The sequence below is a fragment of the Histoplasma capsulatum genome, assembly GCF_000150115.1.
Source record: "Histoplasma capsulatum G186AR genomic scaffold supercont2.9, whole genome shotgun sequence".
In the NCBI taxonomy this organism is placed as follows: domain Eukaryota; kingdom Fungi; phylum Ascomycota; class Eurotiomycetes; order Onygenales; family Ajellomycetaceae; genus Histoplasma; species Histoplasma capsulatum.
The window spans coordinates 879,249-901,515 of NW_025544809.1; the positions used below are offsets into that span (position 1 = coordinate 879,249).

Genomic DNA, 22,267 nt, shown 5'->3' on the forward strand with positions numbered 1-22,267 from the left:
TAATCTCTTTAAAGGCCCCGCAGAAGCCCTCATCGTGACCGAGTAAAACGCGGATCCATTTACGTTTGTTAGCCGCACCTTTCACAATGAGCATGGTTCCAATTCTCTCGGCAATTATCGTCACACAGTCAAACGATTTGGCAAACCAGCCGATAGGATATGTTGAAAGGTTTCTAAAGAACCTTTCTAGTGGTTCAATTGCAAAAACATACACGGCACTCATCTGGAGAAGTTGGGAATGTAGCTGATGTCGACGAAGCATATTCTCCTGCTGATGAATATGCATTCTCACATGTACGGCTCTTCCCTGAGCAATCACAAGAAGTGCTAGCAGAAAGGAAACAAGGACAGCGCCAATTAATTGGGGAAAATAGCTACAATCGTGCAGACAAGGCATTCTCATAGCCTGTTTACCCTGGCATTGACGTAAGATGCATCACCTTGGGCGAGTGCAAATTAAAATGTGCATTGACAATTTGTTTAACACCAAGGTTATTTTAACAAATAATGTTCTCCCAACTCCTAGGTCGGCGGGTTGAACTGCTGCATGTCGAGAGGTTTAATCCCAGAAAGCTAGCGGAGAGTTGGTTGGCTATGCTGTAGGGCTGCAGGTGCTGCTCGCGCGATCTTCAAGCAAGCTAGAGTCTGCGATTCTGCGAAGGGTCAACATGATGGGATAGATCATAGCTTAGCAAGATCTAGGTCGAACCCGACGATGGCAACGCTGGATCGGCGAGACAGGAAATTATAAAAACCGATGCAGTTAGTTAACGGCAGAAGCTCACGCACAGATCGCTCCAATTTTCGCCTGCATGCAAGGCCCGCAAGTTTCATTGATGCTTTGAATCAAGATCATCAGCCGCTCTATGTGTAGCTAGGCAACCTCATATAGTTGAATCCCAAAACACGCGGGATAACACCACAATTAGAACCTATGGATGTCAGAAACCGAGAGTTGCTTATGGTTCCTGCGGATGATGTTGAGATAGTCAGAATGCTTGGCAGGGATGTGCAAGGTTACGTAATACTGCATATCCGGCTCTGAGGTTTCTACGGTTCCAACAACATAACATGTTGAGGGATAAGAACTGTCTGGACACCGCAATCATGGCCATATCGAGTCGGTAAATTCAACCAATCCACTCTCCTGGACCTGCCTGTCGCTGCAGTCAACCTCCTTTATAACGCTGTCTACGTGACCCGAATACGCAGAGACCAGACGCACTCACGGCAAGCGGATCTGGTCGGCACTCCCGAAACATTTTATCCTTGCATCATCAGCAGCATCAGCAGCATCAGCAGTTTTAGAGCCTATTACATTCGCTCCACAGCAATCTCGTGGGGTTGTATATCAGGCTCCATCCATTGGAGAACTCCCCCCAATTTCCTGGATAGCACCTCTATCCTTCGGCCGCCTTGTATCCGCAAGGAAATGAGAGCTTTTTCGTGAAACCTGCACCCATTGAGTCGCATTGCACCACGGCAGGCGACGGTGTTTGAAAGATCTACTACAATTTCAAACGACAAGCGCGAGGATTTTCAGTGACGGCAGAGGTTAAACAACAGAAATGACAATGTGGCTCACATCGCTCATTCTCAACTATGGGGCACCAGTGTTGTATGCACGTTATCAAGCACTTCAATGTTTTTCGGCAGATGCAGATTCTGACACAAGGTGATTCCGCAGCCTCGTACTCTCACCCTTAACGTCATATTCAGATCAAATATACAGCATACATAAGACGAAAAGCTCTGCTGGATTTTCGCTGGATATCCCCCTGATAATGCTCGTAGCCTCGATTTTAAAGTGCGTTCGCCTTCCCTTTTTAACTCCTTCCTTTCCCTTGGACCTTCCCAAAATGCTCCAACCAGCCACATCGGAATATCCGTATTTCATTTTTTCGTATCTAACAAACTGTCATTCCATTACCTCAGGGTGTTCTATTGGTTTGGCGCCCGCTACTCGAATGCGTTACTCTTCCAAGCAATCATCATGATTGGCGTACAGCTGGTTTTGTTAAAAGTGGCCTTAGATAATCGAGCATCAGCCGGAGTAAGAGACGGGATTGAACATGCGCCATTCAGCGGCCAAAAAGCAGGAGTCATTGGCATGAACTTTTCGAGACCGTATAACTTCTGGCAGTGGCGTGCCAACCGACCGTCGGTCTCCCTTACCTCTATGCTCTTTCCAAGTGCTCTCAACCTCGATTCTTGAACCGTTGATAGTCGTCCTCTTTGGTTTGGTTTTATTGCTAACATATGTGGCCCGGCAATATACAGATACTGGACATTTCTTTCCTACTTCGTCGTGTCTTTATTGGTCATCCATGTCGTTTTCCAGCCCATCTCGCGCTCGGAGCACTATGTTGCGCTCTTGGGCTTTGCCGGCCTCGGTGTTGAAGCTTTCCTTCCCGTACCACAGATAATATCCAACCAGCGCGCACAATCTTGCAAGGGTTTCCGGCTGTCTGTGCTCGGGTCATGGATTCTCGGAGACGCGATGAAGATGGGATATTTTTTCTTCACCGGCGATTCCGTTCCATGGGCTTTCAAGCTCTGTGGGATTTTGCAATGTTGCTGTGACTGCTATCTTGGAGTGCAATATTGGATGTTTGGGCATGGTGTTCCGGTGAAACACGATGCGGAGAGGGTTGCCTCCGCGAACGGTTTTGAACATGGAAATGATAGGTGGGATATGAAAGCTACGGATGTACGATTATCATAAATGGGCAAGTTACAAGGAACTGACTTGTGCATACCATTATCATTATATATTTTTGGCTTACCGGTTGATATGGTGGCATGATTGATACGTATTGCTAGACCTGATTTTCATTTTCCATATTTATCCATCCATTCCATTTTATATAATGTTGATCGATTTTAGACTAATATCTAATTTAATTACCATTTCTTTTCTTGGTTATTTGACATCAAAAATCACCCTTTTTCATAAAGCATAAGTTGCGCCGAAAAGGATACTATGGCCATGTCGATGTTGAGATCGTTAGCAGCCTGCCTAGTATAAAAAGACATTCGGAGCCATTCTCATAATCTTGAAATGCAATTTTCATCGTAATATTCGTACATAGTAATTGATCTTCCAAAGTGGGGGAATCCGGGTATGTCCCTGGAAATTGTCAGCATAAATAACCAACCAACTCTAGGAACTTAGGTAATTGTGTGTGTGAGAGAAAATCTCCGCGATTGTTTTGCCGCGGTTTTCTTCACTCTTAATCGTGTTCCCCCGCATCATGGCAGGTTGATAATCTCCAACACAGTTCGTTCAACGGGGATATCAGGCGAAATGAAACCTCAACCGTCGACTTCTCCGCCAAAAAACCCCTCTCAAGTCATTCTACAACAATAATACCGAAATTCGTTAGTATACCCTCTCCAGGATCCGTGTAAATTGGATCCTATCATATTTGCTCAGCGTCCCGGTCTTTTCACGGATAATCGCCAGGCCCGCCTCTCATGGAATCACGTAAAGTCCTCAGGAATGGGATTAATTTCGCTGATTTTACGCATGCCAACATTCCCTTGCAGTATTTTCCTTGAGACTCAATCTTCGGTGCTCACAAGCTGGTGTTTCGTTCCACTTCAAGTTGGTTAACTACAGCGTATCTGACACTTGCCTAGCACCTTCAGTGGATTGGGTCGCGTTATTGGCAGCGGCAAAAGGGCAACTTATAGTTGGGGAAGAGTCCTCTGGCATTTCCTGTAAAGACTCACACATGCTACGTCCTCCAAAGGAGGAAGCCAAGTAGTGAGCGTTTTGCAGCGACGGAATTCCACCACATTGGAGCTTCAGCTAACAACATTGAGGTGAGGGAAACTATGGGAGAGGAGAGAAAGCAGCTCAGAAGAATGGATCCGGAGACAGTTTGATTTTTTTTAGCCCTCTCTTTTTTTGGTATTTTGTACTAAGACTACGTTGAATTGTCCAGCAATTGCCATCTCGGATTGCTGGCCATCGTCGTCAGCGTCATTTTGGTGGATATTGTTGAACAGTTTTAAGAGAAACCCAAGTCTCGGTGATGTGATAACTTTAGTATTTTTGGCAATTGATCTAAGAAAATAGATGTCGAGAAAGCGTGTGTAGAGTGTCTGTTGTATCTAACCGGAGTGAATAGGCAAATAAATGATAATGCACACGCTAAACTCATCCCAAAGTAAACCATCCAGAATAATTCGGAGATCTTGCAAAGGCTAATTAGGGTTAAGGCTAAGTTACTAGGTTCGAACCTTCTGGGCCGGGCCCCGCCCAATTGCCCCGCAGCTTAGTTCCCAAATCACGACTTCGCAAAACATGCCGACTAACACAAAGGTGCCCTACATTGGAAATCATGGCTTCACCGGAGACGACTATAAGGATTGGCTATGTGCCAGGTAAACTCCATTTGCCCATTTGGATTTTTGGAAGCTGCTTCAAATAATAGTCCAGCCAGTTCTAACATTATCCCAATGAGACGCAGAGCACTACTTGACCCCCCTCCACCTTGCTCTCAAGTCGGCTATTTCCTCTCTTCCATTCAAAGTGACTATCAAGCCGTTTCCGTCTGGGACGGGACATATGATAACCTCCCTCCGCGAAAATGAAATTGACATCGGTATCGGGCTGACTGAGGGCTGGGTAGCCGGGCTGGTAGGCAAGACGCAATTGGAAAGGGGTGACGTAGATGGAGGTTATAAAATGGTAGGGCAATGGGTGGAAACACCACTGAGATGGGCAATCGTGACAGGCAGAAATCGAAACGATGTTAACAGCGTGAACGACTTGAAAGGGTCCCGAGTGGGAGTGAGCCGATTAGGGAGGTAAGTACGGAAGTTATCGACTTATCATTTTACAAATCTCAGCTAAGGCCCAGTGCCACGGAATGCTGACAAAAGTACCCTTCGCAGTGGCTCTCACATCATGTCATTCGTTCTATCGCAACAGCAGAGCTGGCCGTCGGTTTCCTCGCCACTTACCCCTGTTATCCTAGGGCCTTTTCCTTCACTTCGGGATGGAGTTACCGGCCACAGCCCCGCATCCCAAGGTACCTCCCCTTCAGAACCGCCTGCTGATTTCTTCATGTGGGAAGAGTTCACTACGAAGCCATTTTTCCACCCATCGGAATCATCCCCGAGCCCACAACTGAAGAAGATTGGAGAAATATTCACGCCCTGGCCTTCATGGCACATTGCTGCTTCAACCTCCACGTTTCCTTCTCCAGCACAGGATGTGCGACTCTCCCAACTTTTCGAGGCATTGGACAGTGGCATTGCTGCCTTTGAGGCCGACAGAGAGCACGTGGTCAGGTTGTTGGGTACGGGGGACTTAGGTTGCAAATATAATGACGCTGATGCTAGGGAGTGGCTTAAGGATGTACGATTTGTGAAGGGTGGGACAAGAGGGGTTGATAATTCTGTGGTTGATGGGGTTATCAATATTCTCAAAGTCGCAGATGTCGTCCCCAAGAATATTGGAAATAAAGATGCTATTGAGAAAGTCGTGGGGATTTTTAAATAGGTAGGCGAGGTCTTTTATCCCCATGGTTTGAACTATGCATGCGTCACTGCATTTTCCCTGGAACTGCTTCTCTTGGCGTGTATGATTTCTTTTTTTTCTTTTTTTTCTTTTTTTTTTTTTCCTGGTCGATTAATTCTTGCATAAACTCCATACTGAGGCTGCAGCTTCCAGCCTATAATTCCTCCTAACTTCTTGTTCATTTCACTGCCATTTACAGAAAGCCTAAATGGCCGACATTGGCCACGACAAATTCGAAAGAGAACCTCTCGCCATCATAATTTCCAGGATTGCTTTCCAAGGGTGTCGAAAAAACAAACACGGGAAGTGAATGAAAAATGCAAGGGAAATGAAAAAAATCAAAAAACGGTTAGAAAATGATTATAGGAAGAGTGAAAGTGTGGAAATTGGGAAACGACAGAGCAAATAAACTGCCCCGTAACAGAAATAGAAGAAAAGGTGAAGTGCTATTAAAAGTCAAAACAAAGCTCAATTCTGTTCATGGCCTCAAGTTCGAAATATATAAAGCACCTGAAGCCTCGGTGTGGTAATTGTCACTCAAGTTGTTTTCGGCGTCCCCGTGGCCATTTGTATCGCCAAAGGGGTTTCCATTTAGGGAAGGTGAGGCAGGTGGTAAGGACACCCTATGGCGCTCATCTTCACCAGGTTCGTCATGGTAGCTGACGTCCGTGATAAGCCTACGCTGAAAACCATTGGCATGTGTGCCATGTGTATTTTCTGTATCTCCATTTGCCATGTAATAACATAGGTGGGGATAGCGGGTGGATAGACCGTATTGACGGGAGGATAGGATGAACTATTCAAAAATCAGCCACTGATAAGTAAATGCGATAGAATTCAGTTTGGTTATGGGAAATGAATCGCTCAACCACCGACTTTCATCACCAGGCTCAAGATTGCTGCCGTAAAAACCATAGTAGCGGCTTGTCTTTGTGCACTCCGCCATCCAGCAAAGCAACTCTGCGTATATCCAAAAGCGCTAGTGCAATCACGCTTATCAGAGGCACTTGGGAATGGCCATCCCCGATCGCGTGTACTTCTAAAACCACAGCACTGGAGACGATCCTGGATGGAGCGGATAGCGATGGCGTTTTTATGGGAGTAGAATGACTGCCATTGGTTTTCAAGACGACATCCAAGGATATCTTCTGGAGCAAAGTAGGAGATAGCAAAAGCTGCCAGGGCGGTTGGGATTATTGTAAGTAGCTGCTCCAGAATGATCGTAAATCTGCCAACTTCAATGGACCCCAGTGATGTAGTGTCTGATCGCCGGCTGCGAATGCGAGCGGCCAGATTGGTAGCCAACGGGATGAGAATGACAGCGGCAATTGGGAAAAACGTTGTCACTCCTGAAAGCGCAATAGGTAGCGGAAGGTAGTACTTGGAGGTACGGAACCATGAGTATCTACCACGGTGTTGTTTGTTAGTCAAGGTGCGGGAAAACTATGGAGGGAGGCAGCTGAAGAAAATCCATACGCGCTAAGAATTATTGCTACAAGGCCAGCCTAAAGAGCCACTTGATATTAACCACGTTAATCCGACTTTGGGAGGATGAACGTATGTTAAGTGCATACCAAACATCCTAAGATCAGGACTATTGCGGTTGATATTGACGCCATGTTTGCCTCTTCGATCAACAAAGCTAGTAGGTACTGCGCATTCCCCCACCCAATGAATGGAGCGAGTCTGCAGAGCGTCAAGTAAACGGATCCTTCGTTGACAAGCTTTGAATGCGTATTCGAATGAAGCTGAAGAAAAACAAGCAATATACTGCGTAGATGCTTTTGACCTTGAATCGTTGCTTCGTTGCTTCAACCCCACTAACGAGGCCTCCAGCCAAGCAAACAAACCTGCAGACAAGCAGGATTGCAGCCAATAAACATTGCTCTCGGCACGCCAGGCAGTTTCTCCTCTCAAAAGTTAAGTCAAAATTAAAATACAGAACGCCGCAAGGAAGCGCGAGATGTCCAGTGTCAGGCAATAAGTATTGGCAACTCCCACCACAGCCATAGTGCCTTTTTGGAGGCAGAAAAGCAGTGCGGTTTGCCAATATTTATGGCCGAATACAGTAGCTTCAGTGCTCTACTTGGTTTTGTGATAAAGTCCTGGCGACCTTCCCGCGGTACTTGTAAATCAACTTATTCATCTCACGGGCCAATATCGATTGCCCACAGTACTAGTCTGGGCTTCATCAATCGCCTTGGGCAGGTTGCACCAGGCAAGACTTCAAGTTAGCTCAGGTGGACAGATGAACAAAGCGGCCGCTACTGGTGTATGGTGCGTAGACATCCTTCGAAGGTGCAAATATTCACACTTGAGGAACACAAATAAGCTGCTTGCATAACAGAGTGCAGCGCAACAATAGAGCGACCCTTTTGCTGTGGCCTTCTGTATTGGGTTAACTTCACAGTATTGTGGCATTCAATGGTGTTCTTAGTTAGTGCTCAAGAAGGCGGAATAACTTTCTCCCGGCGAGGACTTTCAAACTTCCGCGTCGACCTCCGCAACAAGACCGAACGCAGTCAAGAAAGCCGCGGTCGACGAGAGCCACCTTCTCTACTCCGGGTACAATGGCTACTCCCAGCAGATACATGTCGTCTCTGACGAGAGGTGTCGTATCTGCGTTCCGACCTCCAATTCGACCCAGCTCAGCGGCCGTCCTGCCCTTCCTATGTCCTATACAGCAACAGGCAAGGAATGCCCAAACCAGAGCGAAGTCGAAAAAGAACACCACCAAGGCCAAGAAGAAGTACAAGACCTACATGCAACATAATATGAAAGAGGCGATTCAATTTACCCTTTGCGATGCGATGAGGTATGTTTATTCCACAGATCCCAATTGACCGGCTTCGTAAGAAGGACAGTTGAACGGACAACCATGCTAAATATTCAATCCGCAATTGCTTTTTTGCATCTCTAGGTGGATCCGAGCATTTGAAGTAGGAAGACCTCTTACGTCTGTCAAATACGAAATTCACGTCCGATTACGCTCGACCCGTGGCGGTGCGGTCATCCGCAACCAGGTCCGCCTTCCTCACTCCGTCCAACCACTCGCCCGCGTATGCGTGATCTGCCCTCCAGACTCGAAGGCCGCAAAGGAAGCTGCTTCAGTAGGTGCGGAAGTAATTGGGGAGGAGGAAGTTTTTGAACAAATCAAGAAGGATAACATCAATTTCGACCTGTGCATCTGCCACACGTCGAGTCTGGCGGCTATGAACAAAGCTGGGCTAGGGCGAATCCTCGGTCCCAAGGGCTTGATGCCCAGCGCCAAGCTGGGCACTGTGGTGGATAACATTGCGAAAACCGTGAAGAACATGCGCGGTGGGACCTCATACCGGGAAAGAATGGGTGTTGTTAGAGTGGCAATTGGGCAGTTGGGCTTCTCTCCTGATCAACTGAAGCAGAATATTGTCACGTTTATCTCGCAATTGAAAAAAGATGCGTCCATACTGGATGAGTCGTCGAAGGACGTACTGGAAGTAGTATGTATATCTAATCTCCGGATCAGCCTGTACACGATGCTAATAATGGGTGAAATAGGTGCTCAGCTCAACCAACTCGCCCGGCTTCAGTTTGAACGGGGACTTCAGAAGCCCGGATTCTCCGCCTGTCCATGCCCTGACGGGACATTGAATTATATTAAATTGTATAAATAGTTGTCTTCATTACCTGTTTTGAAATACATGACGTCCTATGGTATCCTTGATAAAATAATTATTAAAACCTCGCAAACTCCCAAAACTCCGTGATCATGCCAAACCCTCACTTGCCTCTTCTACAGGCAAAGTGGCGTTAGCGCCCTAAATCTCCAGCTTTTTCATAGCTGTTTCTGCGTCAAGATCATCCGTTTTCTCCCCGATAAGCTCATACAGGCGCATGGCAGCCTGTAATTTTTGTTCCCGGCTCTTCTCACATCGCTTCGCCTGCAGTACGCCAGTTTTCAAATCCAGTATCAATGCCATCCTTATTCGCTCCATTCTATTGTCTTGCTGGACGATGAAAGGGTGCTTCTCACCTATCCTCCCACACATCGCCTTGATATACAAGTACCTATGTATGTGCCGGCCCAGCCTAGACAATGACACCATCGGCACCCGGCCACTGCCACTGCCATTCCCACTTGCATTCCCGCCATCGCCATCGTCTCCCCCATCGCTTTCTTCTGTTTCACTTTCAATGATTCCATGCAACTCCTCATCATCGTCACCCTCACCGTCAACCCTTCCATCAGCACCGATCTCTCCTTTCCGCTTGTCCCGTTCGTCAACGATCATAAGTCTATCTTCCAACTCTCCGATACTCTCCTCAATGTCTAGCAGGTCATATGCAAGCATAACCTCTTTCCTCAAGCCCTTCTTTTCCTCCAACAGAGCAGAAATATCATCGATCCTCTTCTCAAACCCATCGCGTATACCCTTCACATCCCTTTGAAACGCCAGCAGGCCAACTCGAACCTGCTCAACCTTCTCTTCGCCACCCGTTAGTGCGCTGCCCAGAGATAAGAAATCCTGATAATTCTCATTGACGAGGTCAAGAAGCTCATTGTTCAAGGATTGACTAAGCTCGCGCAATTCCGTTTGCAGGTCGGAGAGGGTTTGGTGACGATTGGTTAGGGAGGAGAGGAAGGTGGCTGGGTCGAAGTTAGGGGAGACGAAGGAGGCCCGCGAGAGAGGTTTGGGGAAGGGGAGATTCGCGTCTGTGTAATTGGCATCATTGGTATCCGCGTCAGAGTCGTCAGAGTCGCCGAACTACCAGATATACATTAGGTCAGTCGTGGGATCCGTGGGGGGCAAACGGTGGAGGGAAGTGGACGAACGTAAAATCCGGCAGTCATTATTTCGATGACCCTTTTAGTTCCTCAACTTCAATCGGCAAAATCAGCTACAGAAATTGATCCATCATAAGAGATTAATATGCGAATGGAATGGGGTATCTCCAACAGAGCTCTTGACTATCGAGGCTTCGGGCCAACACGATGAGTCACGGCATAAAAATAATCCGATCCTTAGTTTCGGCTACCGACAATGTCTTAGTCAGCCCCTCCCCCGCCTTTCCTCTTTTGTCCTTCCCCAACGTCCAACCGCTAAGAATCGCAATGACAACTCATCTTCTGCATCTCGCCAGCTTTGTGGGTGTGGACAGGCGCTGGGTTGTCTGAAGCAGAAGCTTGAATGGATCCCGGTTTGTTATCTTCTGCCAGACCAATGTAGGTCTTATTGCCTGCTTGAATCCTCGTAACCTGGGGGGCCCCTCTTCCCCCTCCCCTTCCGCCAAAACCTAGCCAGCTGTTCGTCAGTTCGACCCCCCCAGGACATACGTTGCATGCTTTGATTGAAAATACTACTGTTTAGGCGGAGAAGTCCTGCAATATTCCAGGGCCTGCCCCTATCCATCCTGTCTACTATAATAGAGCTGCCCCTCCCATAAATACCCGCCGATATGGAGGCCAGGTCAGACAGCAGCAGCAAGAACAACAATACCCAGCGGCTTTGCTCGTCCCTCCCCCCAAACCTGTGGCATAATCATCCGTCCGCCAATTCTCGTGGGCGCAACCGCCTGTTCGACCCTCCACTAACCACCTCTTCTCCTCTTGATGAACCCATTCTTGCACGTCGCACTGCAGGATTGCGCCAACTGAATGGCCTCCCGCGTCAGTTTCAGCGCAGCCATAGGCATACTACTTCTATCTGTAGCAGATCATCTTTGCCCTCCCAGCCAGTGGTAGTTAGGACGTACTCTGCCGAAACTGATGCTCAGACACAGCCATCTGCCATGTCACGAGGTACCTCCGCTGCAAACAGACCACCTGCCCAGCTGCCACCCGTCCAGGACTTCGGCATTGACGGTATTCTCAGAGCAATTGAACCTGATATTCAAAGCACTTTTTTAAGGAGCAATCGCTGAAATATGCGGGCGAAGCAAACTGAGTCTTGCTAACGAATATGGAAGCCATCGCCCTCCCCTGGGGGAAATTCGCGCCTCGAGCAGATCAATGGATCATGGCCTGCTTCCCGTCGAGGAGGCCAGTTCGAGCAACGAAAGATTAATTGACCAAAACGTTGTCATTCTCGGTGACGATTCGAGTACAGTCGACGGACGTAATCCCTTCTCTTCAGCATATCGCTCATTTGTCAATGCCCCTGAAGACACTGGCCTGCTACCTTATGGACGGGCCATGCCCACCTGGGGTCAGGAAACATTTTCTCCACAAAATGCTATATCAGCAAGCCATACTTCATCTACTAGAACACGACCCCAGCCCCATCCCTCAAAACACACAAACGAAGCGAAACCGTCAAGACATAGTTTTGACTGGGCTTTACTGGGCAGAGAGACGAAACAGCGACAGCAACATCGACGCAGCATATCGACGCAGCCCGTGGTTTCTGAGGTCCACCTAGATGCCCAAGCAGACGGAACATATCTCTTGGATACATCATGGGAGTCCTACCATAGGGAAACTTCGGGGCCTACTGAAGGTTATTCAATGGACTTCCCTGTGAACGAATCTCTTCTTCGAATCCGAGCTGAAAGATTATCCTTCCTGGCTGATCTTCAAGGATGGCTGTCCTGGTTCACAAATATAGGTCACCGTCTAGATCAAGATAATGACTCTTCTTGTCAGACTGCTGAAATGAGACTGCGCGAGGTTCTACAACGTCAGGGAAATTACGTTTCTTCCGGCATTATGTCGGCTGACATTTCCTAGGATTGTTGTACCTTTTTTTATGATCCAAATATTTTCCCTTGGTGTTTCTATCGACGTGACGGACTGGAGTTATTCATTTTTCACTATACCCTCCATCAAGCTTTATCCGCTATCCATATTACATTTGAAGGGCGACTTCTTGATACCTAACGATTTTATGGTCTACCATATTCGCTCGTATTTCCATAGCTGGGAGACTCCCTTGTAATGAGTTTGTTTGAGCGTTGCTATTTCCTCATCGTTTATTCTCAATCTCCCAAAAATTGGTAGTCAAAGCATTCAATACATTGAACCTAAATTATTTATACCCAACTTGGAAGTTCTATCGCTTGTATGAATGATATTTCATTCCATCAAATATGCTTGCCTTTTCTATCTAACCATCGATCAAAGACTAGAAAATTCATGAGGTATATAAATGATCGCATACACTCGCTCGAAAATACACACCCAACAAAACTTTAACAAAGGAAACCATCACCGGTGTCCCTCCGCCTCTTCAATAACTGTTCTTGCAAACCCCTCAAAAAGCGGCCTGGACCAACACTTCTGATACCTTTCCACCAAAAATTCCTCACCCTCACTCCCATCAACCACCGCCTCCCTATTCCCCCTCACCCCTTCCACCATCTCTCCAAACCCCACATCAATCGGCACGGCCCCCAAAAACCTCACCCCCATCTCCTCCGCCATCACCCTGCCCCCACCACTAGAAAACACATTACTCACCTCCCCGCAGCACGGACATGAGTACCCAGACATATTCTCAACAACGCCAATGACGGGGATACACGTCTTGGCGCAGAAATTGAGTTCCTTGCGCACGTCTGCTGTCGAGATGGCCTGTGGGGTCGTGACGAGGACAGCGCCGGCTAGGAGGGGTTTCTTCCTTTGCTGTTGCTGTTGTTGTTGTTGTTCTTGTTGCTGCTGCTGGGCAGATGTGGCATCATGGCTTGTTGCTGTTCCGATGCGTGTAGTGGTCGCAAGTGTGAGCAATTGCTCCGCGAGCGCAATGTGCTCGTCGCTGGTTCCTGGCGGGGTGTCGACGAGTAGGTAGTCGGTTTCGCCCCATAGGACGTCTGTGAGGAATTGGCGGATCATTGCGGTCTTTTTGGGGCCGCGCCAGATTACAGCGTCGCCGCGGTCGCGGAGGAGGAAGCCAAGGGACATGCAGCGGAGGGAGCCGCGGGGTGCGGTGTCGGTTGGGCGTTTTTGGTCATTTTGTAGCTGGGGTTGGGTATTGGGTTGTGTATCTGTATCTGGATCCGGATCTGTATTTGTATCCGGCAGTGTCACAGAAGGCTGTGACGTGGTAGTGGTAGTAGTAGTAGTAATAGTAGTTGTTCTTTTATCTGTACCTGTACCGGTTGGTCCGCCGGTTCCCGTAGCGGCGGAGGTGGACGACTGAGGAGGTGGAGATGGTACGGAGGAATTGGAGGAGGAAGCTGCGAATGCGGGATGCACTAAAACCGGCGTCCAGCCGCCGGACCCTTGTGTAATTTTTGCATCTTCCTTTCCAACTAAGCGTGGTATTGAAGGCCCTGTCAGGTCGACGTCAAGAATGCCCACAGACCGGCCCTGAAGGGTTAGGGCTAGAGCAAGTTGTAAAGTTACGGATGATTTGCCGACGCCGCCTTTGCCGGATAAAACCTGTTGTTTTTTTAATTAAAGAAAAAATGGGAAACATATTAGTTATTTATCTGAGGAATTCGGTTGGGGAGTAATGGGGACACAGCTTTGTTTGCTTGTTGTTGCTGTTCGTTTATCGATAAGGGGAAAATGATACGTGCGGAGCACTGCGGAGGGGTGGGGGCCCTTTACCAACACGATGTTTTTGACACCGTCAAGTGCCATGATTCGTTAGCTACGGTTATATAGAACAGCAGGGACGACTGTCATCTGGGAATGTTTAGAACTGTTTTCATTGCTGTCGGTGGTGGTGTTGCTTTGATTGTATTCCATTTTTTTTTGGTCCAGGATTATCAAGCTTTGGGGTGGCGTCATTTCGCAGCACATCTCCACCTCCGCCACATATCAACAACAAACAGCACTAGTATCAGCAGCAGGAAACATGATAGCTTACATCAAATGACCACAATCACAGCTTCGACGATTGTTTTTCTGACGGAAGTTGCCTCGTTTTGTACAACTCACAAGCCGTTTCTACATTTTATCGTTCTATCTATGGTCATCAAACCTCGCTCCCTGTTTATTCCCGTCACATCCACCTGTCCCATTGCAGTGGATATTCAAACCCACCAACAAAAACAATGTCAAAGCAAAAATGCGGATCATTCTTCAGATTCATATCACATCAAGATTATAAATGCTCACGTCCATTTCTGTACCACAACACCCCCACGCTTGTACTCCTTGAGCTCTCCTATGACCGCATTTTTATCAGTCAGCTCCGTGCTAGGAAATGTGGTCATCAACACCCACGGCCGTTGCTGGCTGGCAGGACTCGCAGCGGCCACAAACGAGTATACATCACCGATTGTATTTGTTGTGTTAAACCGGGTGCTTAACCGCGTTCCATCTCCCAACCGTATTTGAAATGTAACCGTAGGCTGCGACTCATCTACTTTCGGATCTGCTAGTCCTGCGGGGTCTTCCGCTGCTGATTCGGACACAAGGTTAGTAGAATGGGTCCCTGGACCGGGGGTTGGGCTACCAAGTCGCTGTCCGCTTCCAGAGAACGGTTTGTATTTTGGTTTTGGCTTCACGTATTTTTCATCATGTTGCTTTATCTCCACGTCAACCTCTTGTCCAGCCTGTACGTTCATTATCGAGAGTGGTGCACGCCCTTGTCGGATACCATTCAATATCTCCTGGTTTCTGGGGTCATCGGATCTGTAGAGGTCGCCGTCATCCACAGAAAATCCATCTGCCCAAAAATGAAGCGTTCGACTAACTCGGGGGGATCGTTGTGGGTGATTCGCATTTGGGTCTGGAATGAATTGGCTTGGCGTATCGTCGCCTCCCAGAGTACGAGCGGCTCCGGTGAAATAAGATCTTCTAGGATTACTTTCGTCGGCTGGTCTTGGTGCAGCCCTGATGTGGGAGACACGTTAGTCGCGACACAGCTGTTGAAATGTGAGTGTGAACGGCAAGCTTCTCACCTTTTCGCCTTCTCGATAATCTTCTGCTTGATATCATCGGGGTTCTGGACAGCCAGTCCTGATTTTTCACCTCCAGCAAACATATCTTGCCCCTCATCACTGTCGTCATCACTATGATCATGAGCCCTGGCATCACCTGAGCTTAGATCGCCGAGCGTTGCGAACTTCTTCCTGGGAGCTCTCCGCACATTGGGTTCGGATGAGGGAGGAGGCGCTGTGCCGCCAAGAGTTCGGCCGCCTGAAGACTGTGCTGGCTCATCATCAGACTCCAAGTCGTCTCGCATGTTATCGTCCTGCTCAGGATAGTAATCCGCGAGTGCATCATGTATGTCCCAGTTATTTGTTGCTAGGTATTCTCTGGCCTGGTCGAACGATACGAAATGAGTAGGCGCATCATTGAATGCATCTGTCACTTGCCACACGAACGGTTCGCTTACCTCCGCAGGGGAAATACCCGTAACACCACAGAGCTGGGAGATCAAATCGTCCTGCTCCGCCTGAGGAGGGGCGTTCATGTTAAATATGAGCAAACACTCCGCTGCTCGCCCAGGAAATTAAGATAGAGCTAAACAAGAGAAACGCGCTCAAAATACGGATAGCGTTTAGGCACAGGAAACAGAATTGAGCAGAATGAGACGAGGGTGCGAGAAGATGAACGTATTGCTGCATTGCTGTCGAGCTTCAAGAGAGGGCAACAGAAGTCTGCTGACCTAAGCAAGACGTCACGGTTGCCTGGCCAAGGGTTACGTACAGTTCAACTGCGAAATTCTGAAGAAATTCCGCAAAATGAAGAAAATACAGCTTAAAATTTCTAATTTTGAATCAGAAACATATTATTATTGGAGTGCCTTGGCAGTTACTTAGGGTTGAATTGAATTGAATTGAATTGAATCTATCACCTTTGTTAACTAGCATATCTCTCAGTCAGGTGACTTGGAATTGGTTTTAAGGTTCCTCTTTAGATCGTTGTCGATGGTGATCAAGATATATCGTTCATCGGAGACCATATACACATTACACTTCGCACACTTGCGGGCCGCTTGCCATTCCCACCGTTTGCTTATGCTGTGTCGTCCCCGACGTTTGCCAAACAGCGCTGGACTCCGGCCATTCCTCCACCGGACTCACAATTCACATAGTATCCATCTCCAACAATGGCGTCCGGAGATGACTCGCAATCGCGGATAGCACTATACGATTCAGCTCTAACTCTGCCCTCTGACTCAGAGAACTACTCAGCAAACAACGAGCTGTCTTTATCACCCCAGTCCTCTTCCAGTTCTCCTATCATCCTCTACAAGCCGCCGACATTCTGGGGTTTCCTACGAAGCATGGCTATCAATCTTGTCCTCCCGTTTGTCAATGGCTTGATGCTGGGATTTGGTGAATTGCTGGCTCATGAGGCTGCATTCAGGCTAGGGTGGTCTGGTACAAAGGTAAGACCTTCCGTGTGTCGTTGGGATTTATTCTATTATTGGGAAGCGACCAGGGATAGCCGAACGGCTAGAGGACATTTTGTTCGAGAGATACGCCTCCTTCGGATTGAGTGCTAAGATGTCCCATCACTGATTAGATATTTCCCACTCATCGACGATCGCATCCGCTTGGGCCTGGTATTGAAGTCCGCGAAGCCCCGCGTGAGACGCGGTCACGAAGTAGGTTTGATCGAGGTTCGATGGCCTCGATGGCCTCGATAGAGTAGGGCCGCATAAAATTCATTTGGCTATAGAATGGGAGCGCATTTCATCCCTCCAGTGATGTTGGGATTTGCTCTGTACACTCTGTCATCCTTTTATTGATAGTTTATTGTACTGTATCATGCTATCTAATTCAAAATCTGGGATTGGTGAATGGCGTCTAAGAAGTTCCTATTGCTGGTTGTTTCAATAATTATAGTAGCTAACTGCAAAATTGTTGTATGCATGTACACTCTATGTTTCTTCTTTCAACCCGAGGCAACAGAGCGAACATAACGTAGAAATAGTAAACCAACAGTTACTGTAGATAAGCTCTCCTAGAACATACATCTCGCCGTGGTGCGGAGTGATATTCATGGGTGGTTTTGCGGAGTCGGCAAACCCTATTCCATAAAACGTCAAAACGCAGACTTTCGGAGCCTCATCAAATTTTTTTGGCCGACTTCGACCCTCAACCACGAAACACTCAACGGCCTAACAGCACGCCTACAACGCCAGAGTCGCATTACACGGCTCCCATAATTTTATACTATGCTGGTCAAGGCAGCCGTCAGGCCGTGGGTCGCTGTGTCTGGTGGGTCAAAACGGACATTGGACTTTTCATACCACTCCTGCCGTTCGGTCAGTGTCTCCCCCAAAAGTATTCACTGCATCTGCATCGCAAATGCGACAGCTAAATTTACTAACTACCTTACATCTTTTAGCTCTCCACATTTACACTACCAAAGAAGTCGTTTCAATTGCGATCGCGGCCCCCGATACAAAATGCCTCTGGCTTAATAAGGATATCACCATGGAGCCCTGTTCTCCTTCAATCCGCCGGGCCATCATCCGCTCGTTTCAATTCCACAGCGACGACACCTATGCCACCAAGTGACCCTGCCGCATCTGTACCTGCGGACTCCGTCTTAGATGCGCCGATATCTGGCGGTGCCCAGTCAATTGACTTGCTTTCTGCCGCGGACCTTGCAAACGTGGACATTTCCCAAATTCCTGAAAAGCTAGGCTACCTAAAAGCAGTCGGCTTAGATTATGGATGGGGCCCTTCACGGGTAATAGAAACCATACTGGAATCATTCCATATTTACGGTGGGCTTCCATGGTGGGGTGCTGCGATAGGTACTGCGGTGTTCCTGCGTGTCCTAGTGTTGAAATTTGCCATGGATGCGTCCGATACCTCAGCCAAGGTAGCCAGTGTGAAACACCTAACTCAACCACTCCAAGAGGAGGTCCAACGGTGCTATAGAGAAAATGACACCGTTGGCATGCAGCGTGCGCAGCAGGAGCGGAAAATTATCAATGAAACACACAATATAAAACTCTTGAAATTGGCCTTTCCCTTGGTGCAGGTTCCACTCAGTTTCGGCGCCTTCAGAGTTTTGCGGGGCATGTCTGCATTGCCAGTGCCTGGATTGGATTCAGAGAGTTTCCTTTGGCTTCATAATGTGACACTGCATGATCCCTACTTCATTCTCCCCATAGCAACCGGAATTGTAATGCATTATACTTTCAAGGTTCGTTCATCCGCCATAACCCTACACTCCCCCACCTACCACATTGCACTCTCCCTTTCTCCATCCCTCCCTCTATTCAGTGTTCTAATGGTCTTAATCAGCTTGGTGGTGAAACCGCTGGTGCAAATGACCCTACCACGATGATGGCCAAACCAATTATGCTCTACGGTTTGCCAGTCTTATCGGCCATTTGCACATCATTCCTACCAGGGATCCTCCAAATGTTCTTTGCTACAACGTCAGTACTAGCGATAGGCCAATCCTACGCGTTCCGAAACTCTTCGTTCCGATCCATGACCGGAATGGCGCCGTTCCCCAGTCGCCCTGTCACTCCCGGCGTTACTGAGCCAAAAGTGCGTATCCTCGAAGCTCGAGCAAATAACTCTGAACAATCCCCTACCCATATCGAGACCGTGCCAAAAGCCAGCTTCATTGACCGATTCCTTTCCAGCTTCCAAAAGTCCATTAAAAGTACCCGTAAGAAGATGGAGAACTACACTGGTCAAAACAATAAGGTCGAGAAATATGCCGACGGTACTCCCAAGGCCCGCATGACCAAGAAACAGCTTGAGGACGCTATTGCTTATGAGAATAGACGAAGGGAAGAACTCGCCATTGAGCGAGAGACGCGGAATAAAGAGCGACAAATGGAATATAGGCGGAAAGCTGTGGAGAAGAGGCGGAAACAGAGAGAGATATGAGCGACTACGAAAATGAGGTTTTTCATTTCGTTCTCAGGACCTCCTTTTCTCTTTTTTCTTTTCCCATATCTTTGCTAAAGAGGTCTGCTATACTTCTCCGAACTGTACATGTACTTTATACTTGAAATAGCGCGGGAGTCCTCTATTTTTTTTCAGTATTTGGCTCCAGGTCTTCTCTTCCTTTCTCCTTTTTTTTTTTTTTTCTCGCCTTGCCTCTTGTGCATTTTGGTGTTATTTTCCAACCCCTTAACCCGGTTTTATTACTTGCCTGATGTTCTCCTCACCCACCCCCCTTTCGCATAGATTTTATTTCTATATCCCCATACTGGCCAAACGCAGAGGCTATTTCCGCGTTGTCAGGGCGGGCTAAGCTAGCCAGTTTGCCCCCCAGCTGCACAACGTTCTGTATGTATTACAGAAACCGAATACAAACAATGTACGAATTCCGTGGAATGAAATTGGGGAAATATTAGAAATATCAACAAATAAATAACCAAAAGCAAAGACGAGTTGGTATGCACTGATCAACTGTTGTTTGGTTTTCCGTCGAATTATGTGTGCTTGATTTTACATATCTGTGCAGTAGCTATGACTCTTTGCCTCATTGGATGAATGGAATAAGAGCATCTCAATCCCTTTTCCCAAACTGGATTCCCGTCAAAACGGCCCCGTCCAGGCAGATTATGGCTTCCGATATTGAAATGAAATACATCTATTATTGCCGTGTATGACCCTGCTCGAACAATGGAGCAGAGAAAGCAAAATTGTGCACCCCATCCCATCACCCTTGAAAAACGATGCCACTAATTTGAATATAGACAGTTAAATCGAAAAAGAAGAAGAAGAAAAAAATCGCAATCCCAGTTTCTTCCATCCATTTACTCCTTTATTCCCATTCCCATGAAGGCTCTGGAATTCAAACGAATTAACCAATCGACGAACCAAGCCCAACCCCCAAAACATAAGGCAAAACCATAAAAACCACAAAAACCCCCATCCACATTTAAGTTATCGAAATAGTCTCCTACCTCCAACCCCTCGAACCCCGCATGAAAACGAGCCCTTTACGCCCGTACTACCCATGCTCAACGCCCCAAACCCAACACCGCCACCTTCGCCATCCCTCTTATACCGCCTAAGGGCTTCGCGTAGATGTGCAGGAAGGAGTTGGCCGCGGTGAGGGTTTGGGGGCGGTTCGAAGGGGCGTCTCGGTTTCTTGGATTTGATGGTGAAAGCTGATCCGGGCGACGTAGACGTTGAGTTGGGGACTGTGGTTGCGAACGATTGAGAATTTATTGGCGTGTGGACATTCTCATCTGTCCCCGGTTGAGTGCGCGAGTTTTGCTGTATCTGTGTCTGAGTTGATGAAAGGGGAACAGCGGTGGTGGTGGTGGTGGTGGTGGTGGTGGCGGAGGTGGTTTGTGGAAGTATGGAATCATTTGTCTTGATATCGTTGGCAGCCTGAGGTTTTTCTTTGACAGCAACCATTCCATTCTCTTTCGGTTCTGTTTTCGTAATCGAACGCAAGGCTGTCTCCGTTGTGCTGCTGCTCAATTCGACAGTCCGTGCCGGAGCTTGGGTATCCGAGCTAGGATCCGTAACAGTGGCAGTCTGTTGGGTAGATTGCGTAGATGTAGCGGTAGTGGCTTCAGCATCAGCTTTTGCCCGAACTTCCTCTTCTTCCTCTTCTCTCGCTAACGAAGCTTCATACTCCGCATACGCAACCCTATCTGCGGCCTCCGCCCACTCCTCTTGTACCGTCCGCGCCTTCTCCACCAACTCTCCTACAAACACTTTTGTGTAGCCACTGATTGTCGTAATGACATTCGGCGGCACTGACTGCGACAGCGTCTGATTCACGATCTTGCGCACCATAGATTTATTTAATTTAGCCCGTTTGAAGAAATCGTACCGCGACGATTGGGCGGGTGTGAATGCGTCGATAAGAATCCTGTTCAGTCAGCCTGCTGAGTTAGCTCCTTTCCATAAACGCCATATCAAAAACACGCACACGCGCATTCACACGCACATGAACACCCACAAACCGACGACAAAAAGGAACCACAAACGCAAATATAAAAACAAGACAAAGCAAAGAGAAAAAAGAAAGAAAGAAAGAAAGAAAGAAAGAAAGTAAAAAGAAACAACGAAAAAAACTCACGCAAGATTTTTCCTCTCCGCCTCCGCCTCCCTAGCCGCGCCATCCTCATCTCTCTCCCCTTCCATCCCCCCGTCCTCCAAATCTCCCTCGTCCCCCTCGTCGTCCCCGTCGTCTACATCCCCCTCCTCATTCCCCAAACCCCCCAACCCACCCCCATCAACAACTGTCCCCCTCAGGCTCCCCGACCCCTTTCTCCCGCCGCCAACGCCACTCCCTTTCCTCCCCTTCCTTCCACCGCCCCCAAACGACCCGGTAAAGCTCCCCGTCACGCTTCCGCCATCGGCTTCGGAGTTCGCACTCGCGGCGCCGGCGCTTAAGGCGCGCGGGTCCGCGTCTTGCGAGTTGGGAAACGAGGTTTGGCGGAGCGGGTGCAGGCGTTGTTTCTTGTGGGGGCCCGTGCCGGCGCTGGCGATGGTGGCGACGCTGGTGCGCCTTTTGGGGGGTTGGTTGGGCTTTGAGTGCGGGAGGGAGAGCGGGGCGGGCGGTGGGGATAGAGACATGTTTATTTATTTATTTATTTATTTATCCTTTTTGTTGCGGGCTCTGCACCTGGAGATGAGGTCTGAGGGGGACCCTGCTGTCCGGTGGTGTCTGGACGATATGCGGAGGGTTTGAAGGGTGGGAGATTCGAAGTAGAAGGACGTCCCTGCGCGGTTGGTTGGTGGTACAGTCCTACTGACACCAACGACTTGGTGAAAGGAGTGCCGTTGCGGCCGATGGTTGTGTGATGGTTCTATAGGGTTTCATTAGGTGTTAAGATGAGGAGAGAACCTGCGAAAGCTGGCGTTAGTGAGTATGGATAGAGCTTGCTCGAACCTTGAAGCAAATCA

At 48.2% G+C, this 22,267-nt stretch overlaps 12 protein-coding genes across 12 annotated transcripts; 7 read left to right on the forward strand and 5 right to left on the reverse strand.

The window, feature by feature from the left end:
• Positions 1-1,079: 1,079 nt before the first annotated feature.
• Positions 1,080-2,932, forward strand: HCBG_06517 (PQ loop repeat protein; the record flags this gene model as incomplete). The annotated part of the gene is made up of 4 exons (XM_045433566.1): positions 1,080-1,618; positions 1,688-1,807; positions 1,936-2,160; positions 2,281-2,932. 4 exons carry the CDS (start codon positions 1,569-1,571, stop codon positions 2,723-2,725), a joined length of 840 nt encoding a protein of 279 aa, XP_045285879.1.
• A 1,417-nt stretch (positions 2,933-4,349) lies between these two features.
• Positions 4,350-5,515, forward strand: HCBG_06518 (uncharacterized protein; the record flags this gene model as incomplete). The annotated part of the gene is made up of 3 exons (XM_045433567.1): positions 4,350-4,392; positions 4,479-4,818; positions 4,906-5,515. The coding sequence occupies 3 exons, from the start codon at positions 4,350-4,352 to the stop codon at positions 5,513-5,515; spliced, it is 993 nt and encodes a 330-aa protein (XP_045285880.1).
• Positions 5,516-6,011: 496 nt separating this feature from the next.
• On the reverse strand, positions 6,012-7,152 carry HCBG_06519 (tetraspanin; the record flags this gene model as incomplete). Its single annotated transcript, XM_045433568.1, has 3 exons — positions 6,012-6,329; positions 6,410-6,976; positions 7,108-7,152. The coding sequence occupies 3 exons, from the start codon at positions 7,150-7,152 to the stop codon at positions 6,012-6,014; spliced, it is 930 nt and encodes a 309-aa protein (XP_045285881.1).
• A 951-nt stretch (positions 7,153-8,103) lies between these two features.
• On the forward strand, positions 8,104-9,166 carry HCBG_06520 (50S ribosomal protein L1; the record flags this gene model as incomplete). The annotated part of the gene is made up of 3 exons (XM_045433569.1): positions 8,104-8,348; positions 8,454-9,015; positions 9,074-9,166. 3 exons carry the CDS (start codon positions 8,104-8,106, stop codon positions 9,164-9,166), a joined length of 900 nt encoding a protein of 299 aa, XP_045285882.1.
• A 167-nt stretch (positions 9,167-9,333) lies between these two features.
• On the reverse strand, positions 9,334-10,367 carry HCBG_06521 (uncharacterized protein; the record flags this gene model as incomplete). The annotated part of the gene is made up of 2 exons (XM_045433570.1): positions 9,334-10,281; positions 10,350-10,367. The coding sequence occupies 2 exons, from the start codon at positions 10,365-10,367 to the stop codon at positions 9,334-9,336; spliced, it is 966 nt and encodes a 321-aa protein (XP_045285883.1).
• A 605-nt stretch (positions 10,368-10,972) lies between these two features.
• Positions 10,973-11,437, forward strand: HCBG_06522 (uncharacterized protein; the record flags this gene model as incomplete). The annotated part of the gene is made up of 1 exon (XM_045433571.1): positions 10,973-11,437. The coding sequence occupies one exon, from the start codon at positions 10,973-10,975 to the stop codon at positions 11,435-11,437; it is 465 nt and encodes a 154-aa protein (XP_045285884.1).
• An 88-nt stretch (positions 11,438-11,525) lies between these two features.
• HCBG_06523 (uncharacterized protein) lies at positions 11,526-12,597 on the forward strand (the record flags this gene model as incomplete). Its single annotated transcript, XM_045433572.1, has 1 exon — positions 11,526-12,597. The coding sequence occupies one exon, from the start codon at positions 11,526-11,528 to the stop codon at positions 12,240-12,242; it is 717 nt and encodes a 238-aa protein (XP_045285885.1).
• Positions 12,598-12,719: 122 nt separating this feature from the next.
• Positions 12,720-14,133, reverse strand: HCBG_06524 (cytosolic Fe-S cluster assembling factor; the record flags this gene model as incomplete). The annotated part of the gene is made up of 2 exons (XM_045433573.1): positions 12,720-13,892; positions 14,064-14,133. 2 exons carry the CDS (start codon positions 14,094-14,096, stop codon positions 12,720-12,722), a joined length of 1,206 nt encoding a protein of 401 aa, XP_045285886.1.
• Positions 14,134-14,149: 16 nt separating this feature from the next.
• HCBG_06525 (UBX domain-containing protein) lies at positions 14,150-15,981 on the reverse strand (the record flags this gene model as incomplete). The annotated part of the gene is made up of 3 exons (XM_045433574.1): positions 14,150-15,296; positions 15,365-15,726; positions 15,802-15,981. 3 exons carry the CDS (start codon positions 15,877-15,879, stop codon positions 14,573-14,575), a joined length of 1,164 nt encoding a protein of 387 aa, XP_045285887.1.
• A 537-nt stretch (positions 15,982-16,518) lies between these two features.
• Positions 16,519-17,066, forward strand: HCBG_06526 (mitochondrial import protein; the record flags this gene model as incomplete). Its single annotated transcript, XM_045433575.1, has 2 exons — positions 16,519-16,800; positions 16,938-17,066. 2 exons carry the CDS (start codon positions 16,519-16,521, stop codon positions 17,064-17,066), a joined length of 411 nt encoding a protein of 136 aa, XP_045285888.1.
• A 526-nt stretch (positions 17,067-17,592) lies between these two features.
• HCBG_06527 (membrane insertase OXA1) lies at positions 17,593-19,276 on the forward strand (the record flags this gene model as incomplete). The annotated part of the gene is made up of 3 exons (XM_045433576.1): positions 17,593-17,682; positions 17,766-18,575; positions 18,677-19,276. 3 exons carry the CDS (start codon positions 17,593-17,595, stop codon positions 19,274-19,276), a joined length of 1,500 nt encoding a protein of 499 aa, XP_045285889.1.
• Positions 19,277-19,952: 676 nt separating this feature from the next.
• HCBG_06528 (transcription factor TFIID complex subunit Taf11) lies at positions 19,953-21,937 on the reverse strand (the record flags this gene model as incomplete). The annotated part of the gene is made up of 2 exons (XM_045433577.1): positions 19,953-21,227; positions 21,438-21,937. The coding sequence occupies 2 exons, from the start codon at positions 21,935-21,937 to the stop codon at positions 20,285-20,287; spliced, it is 1,443 nt and encodes a 480-aa protein (XP_045285890.1).
• Between the last annotated feature and the right edge of the window lie 330 nt (positions 21,938-22,267).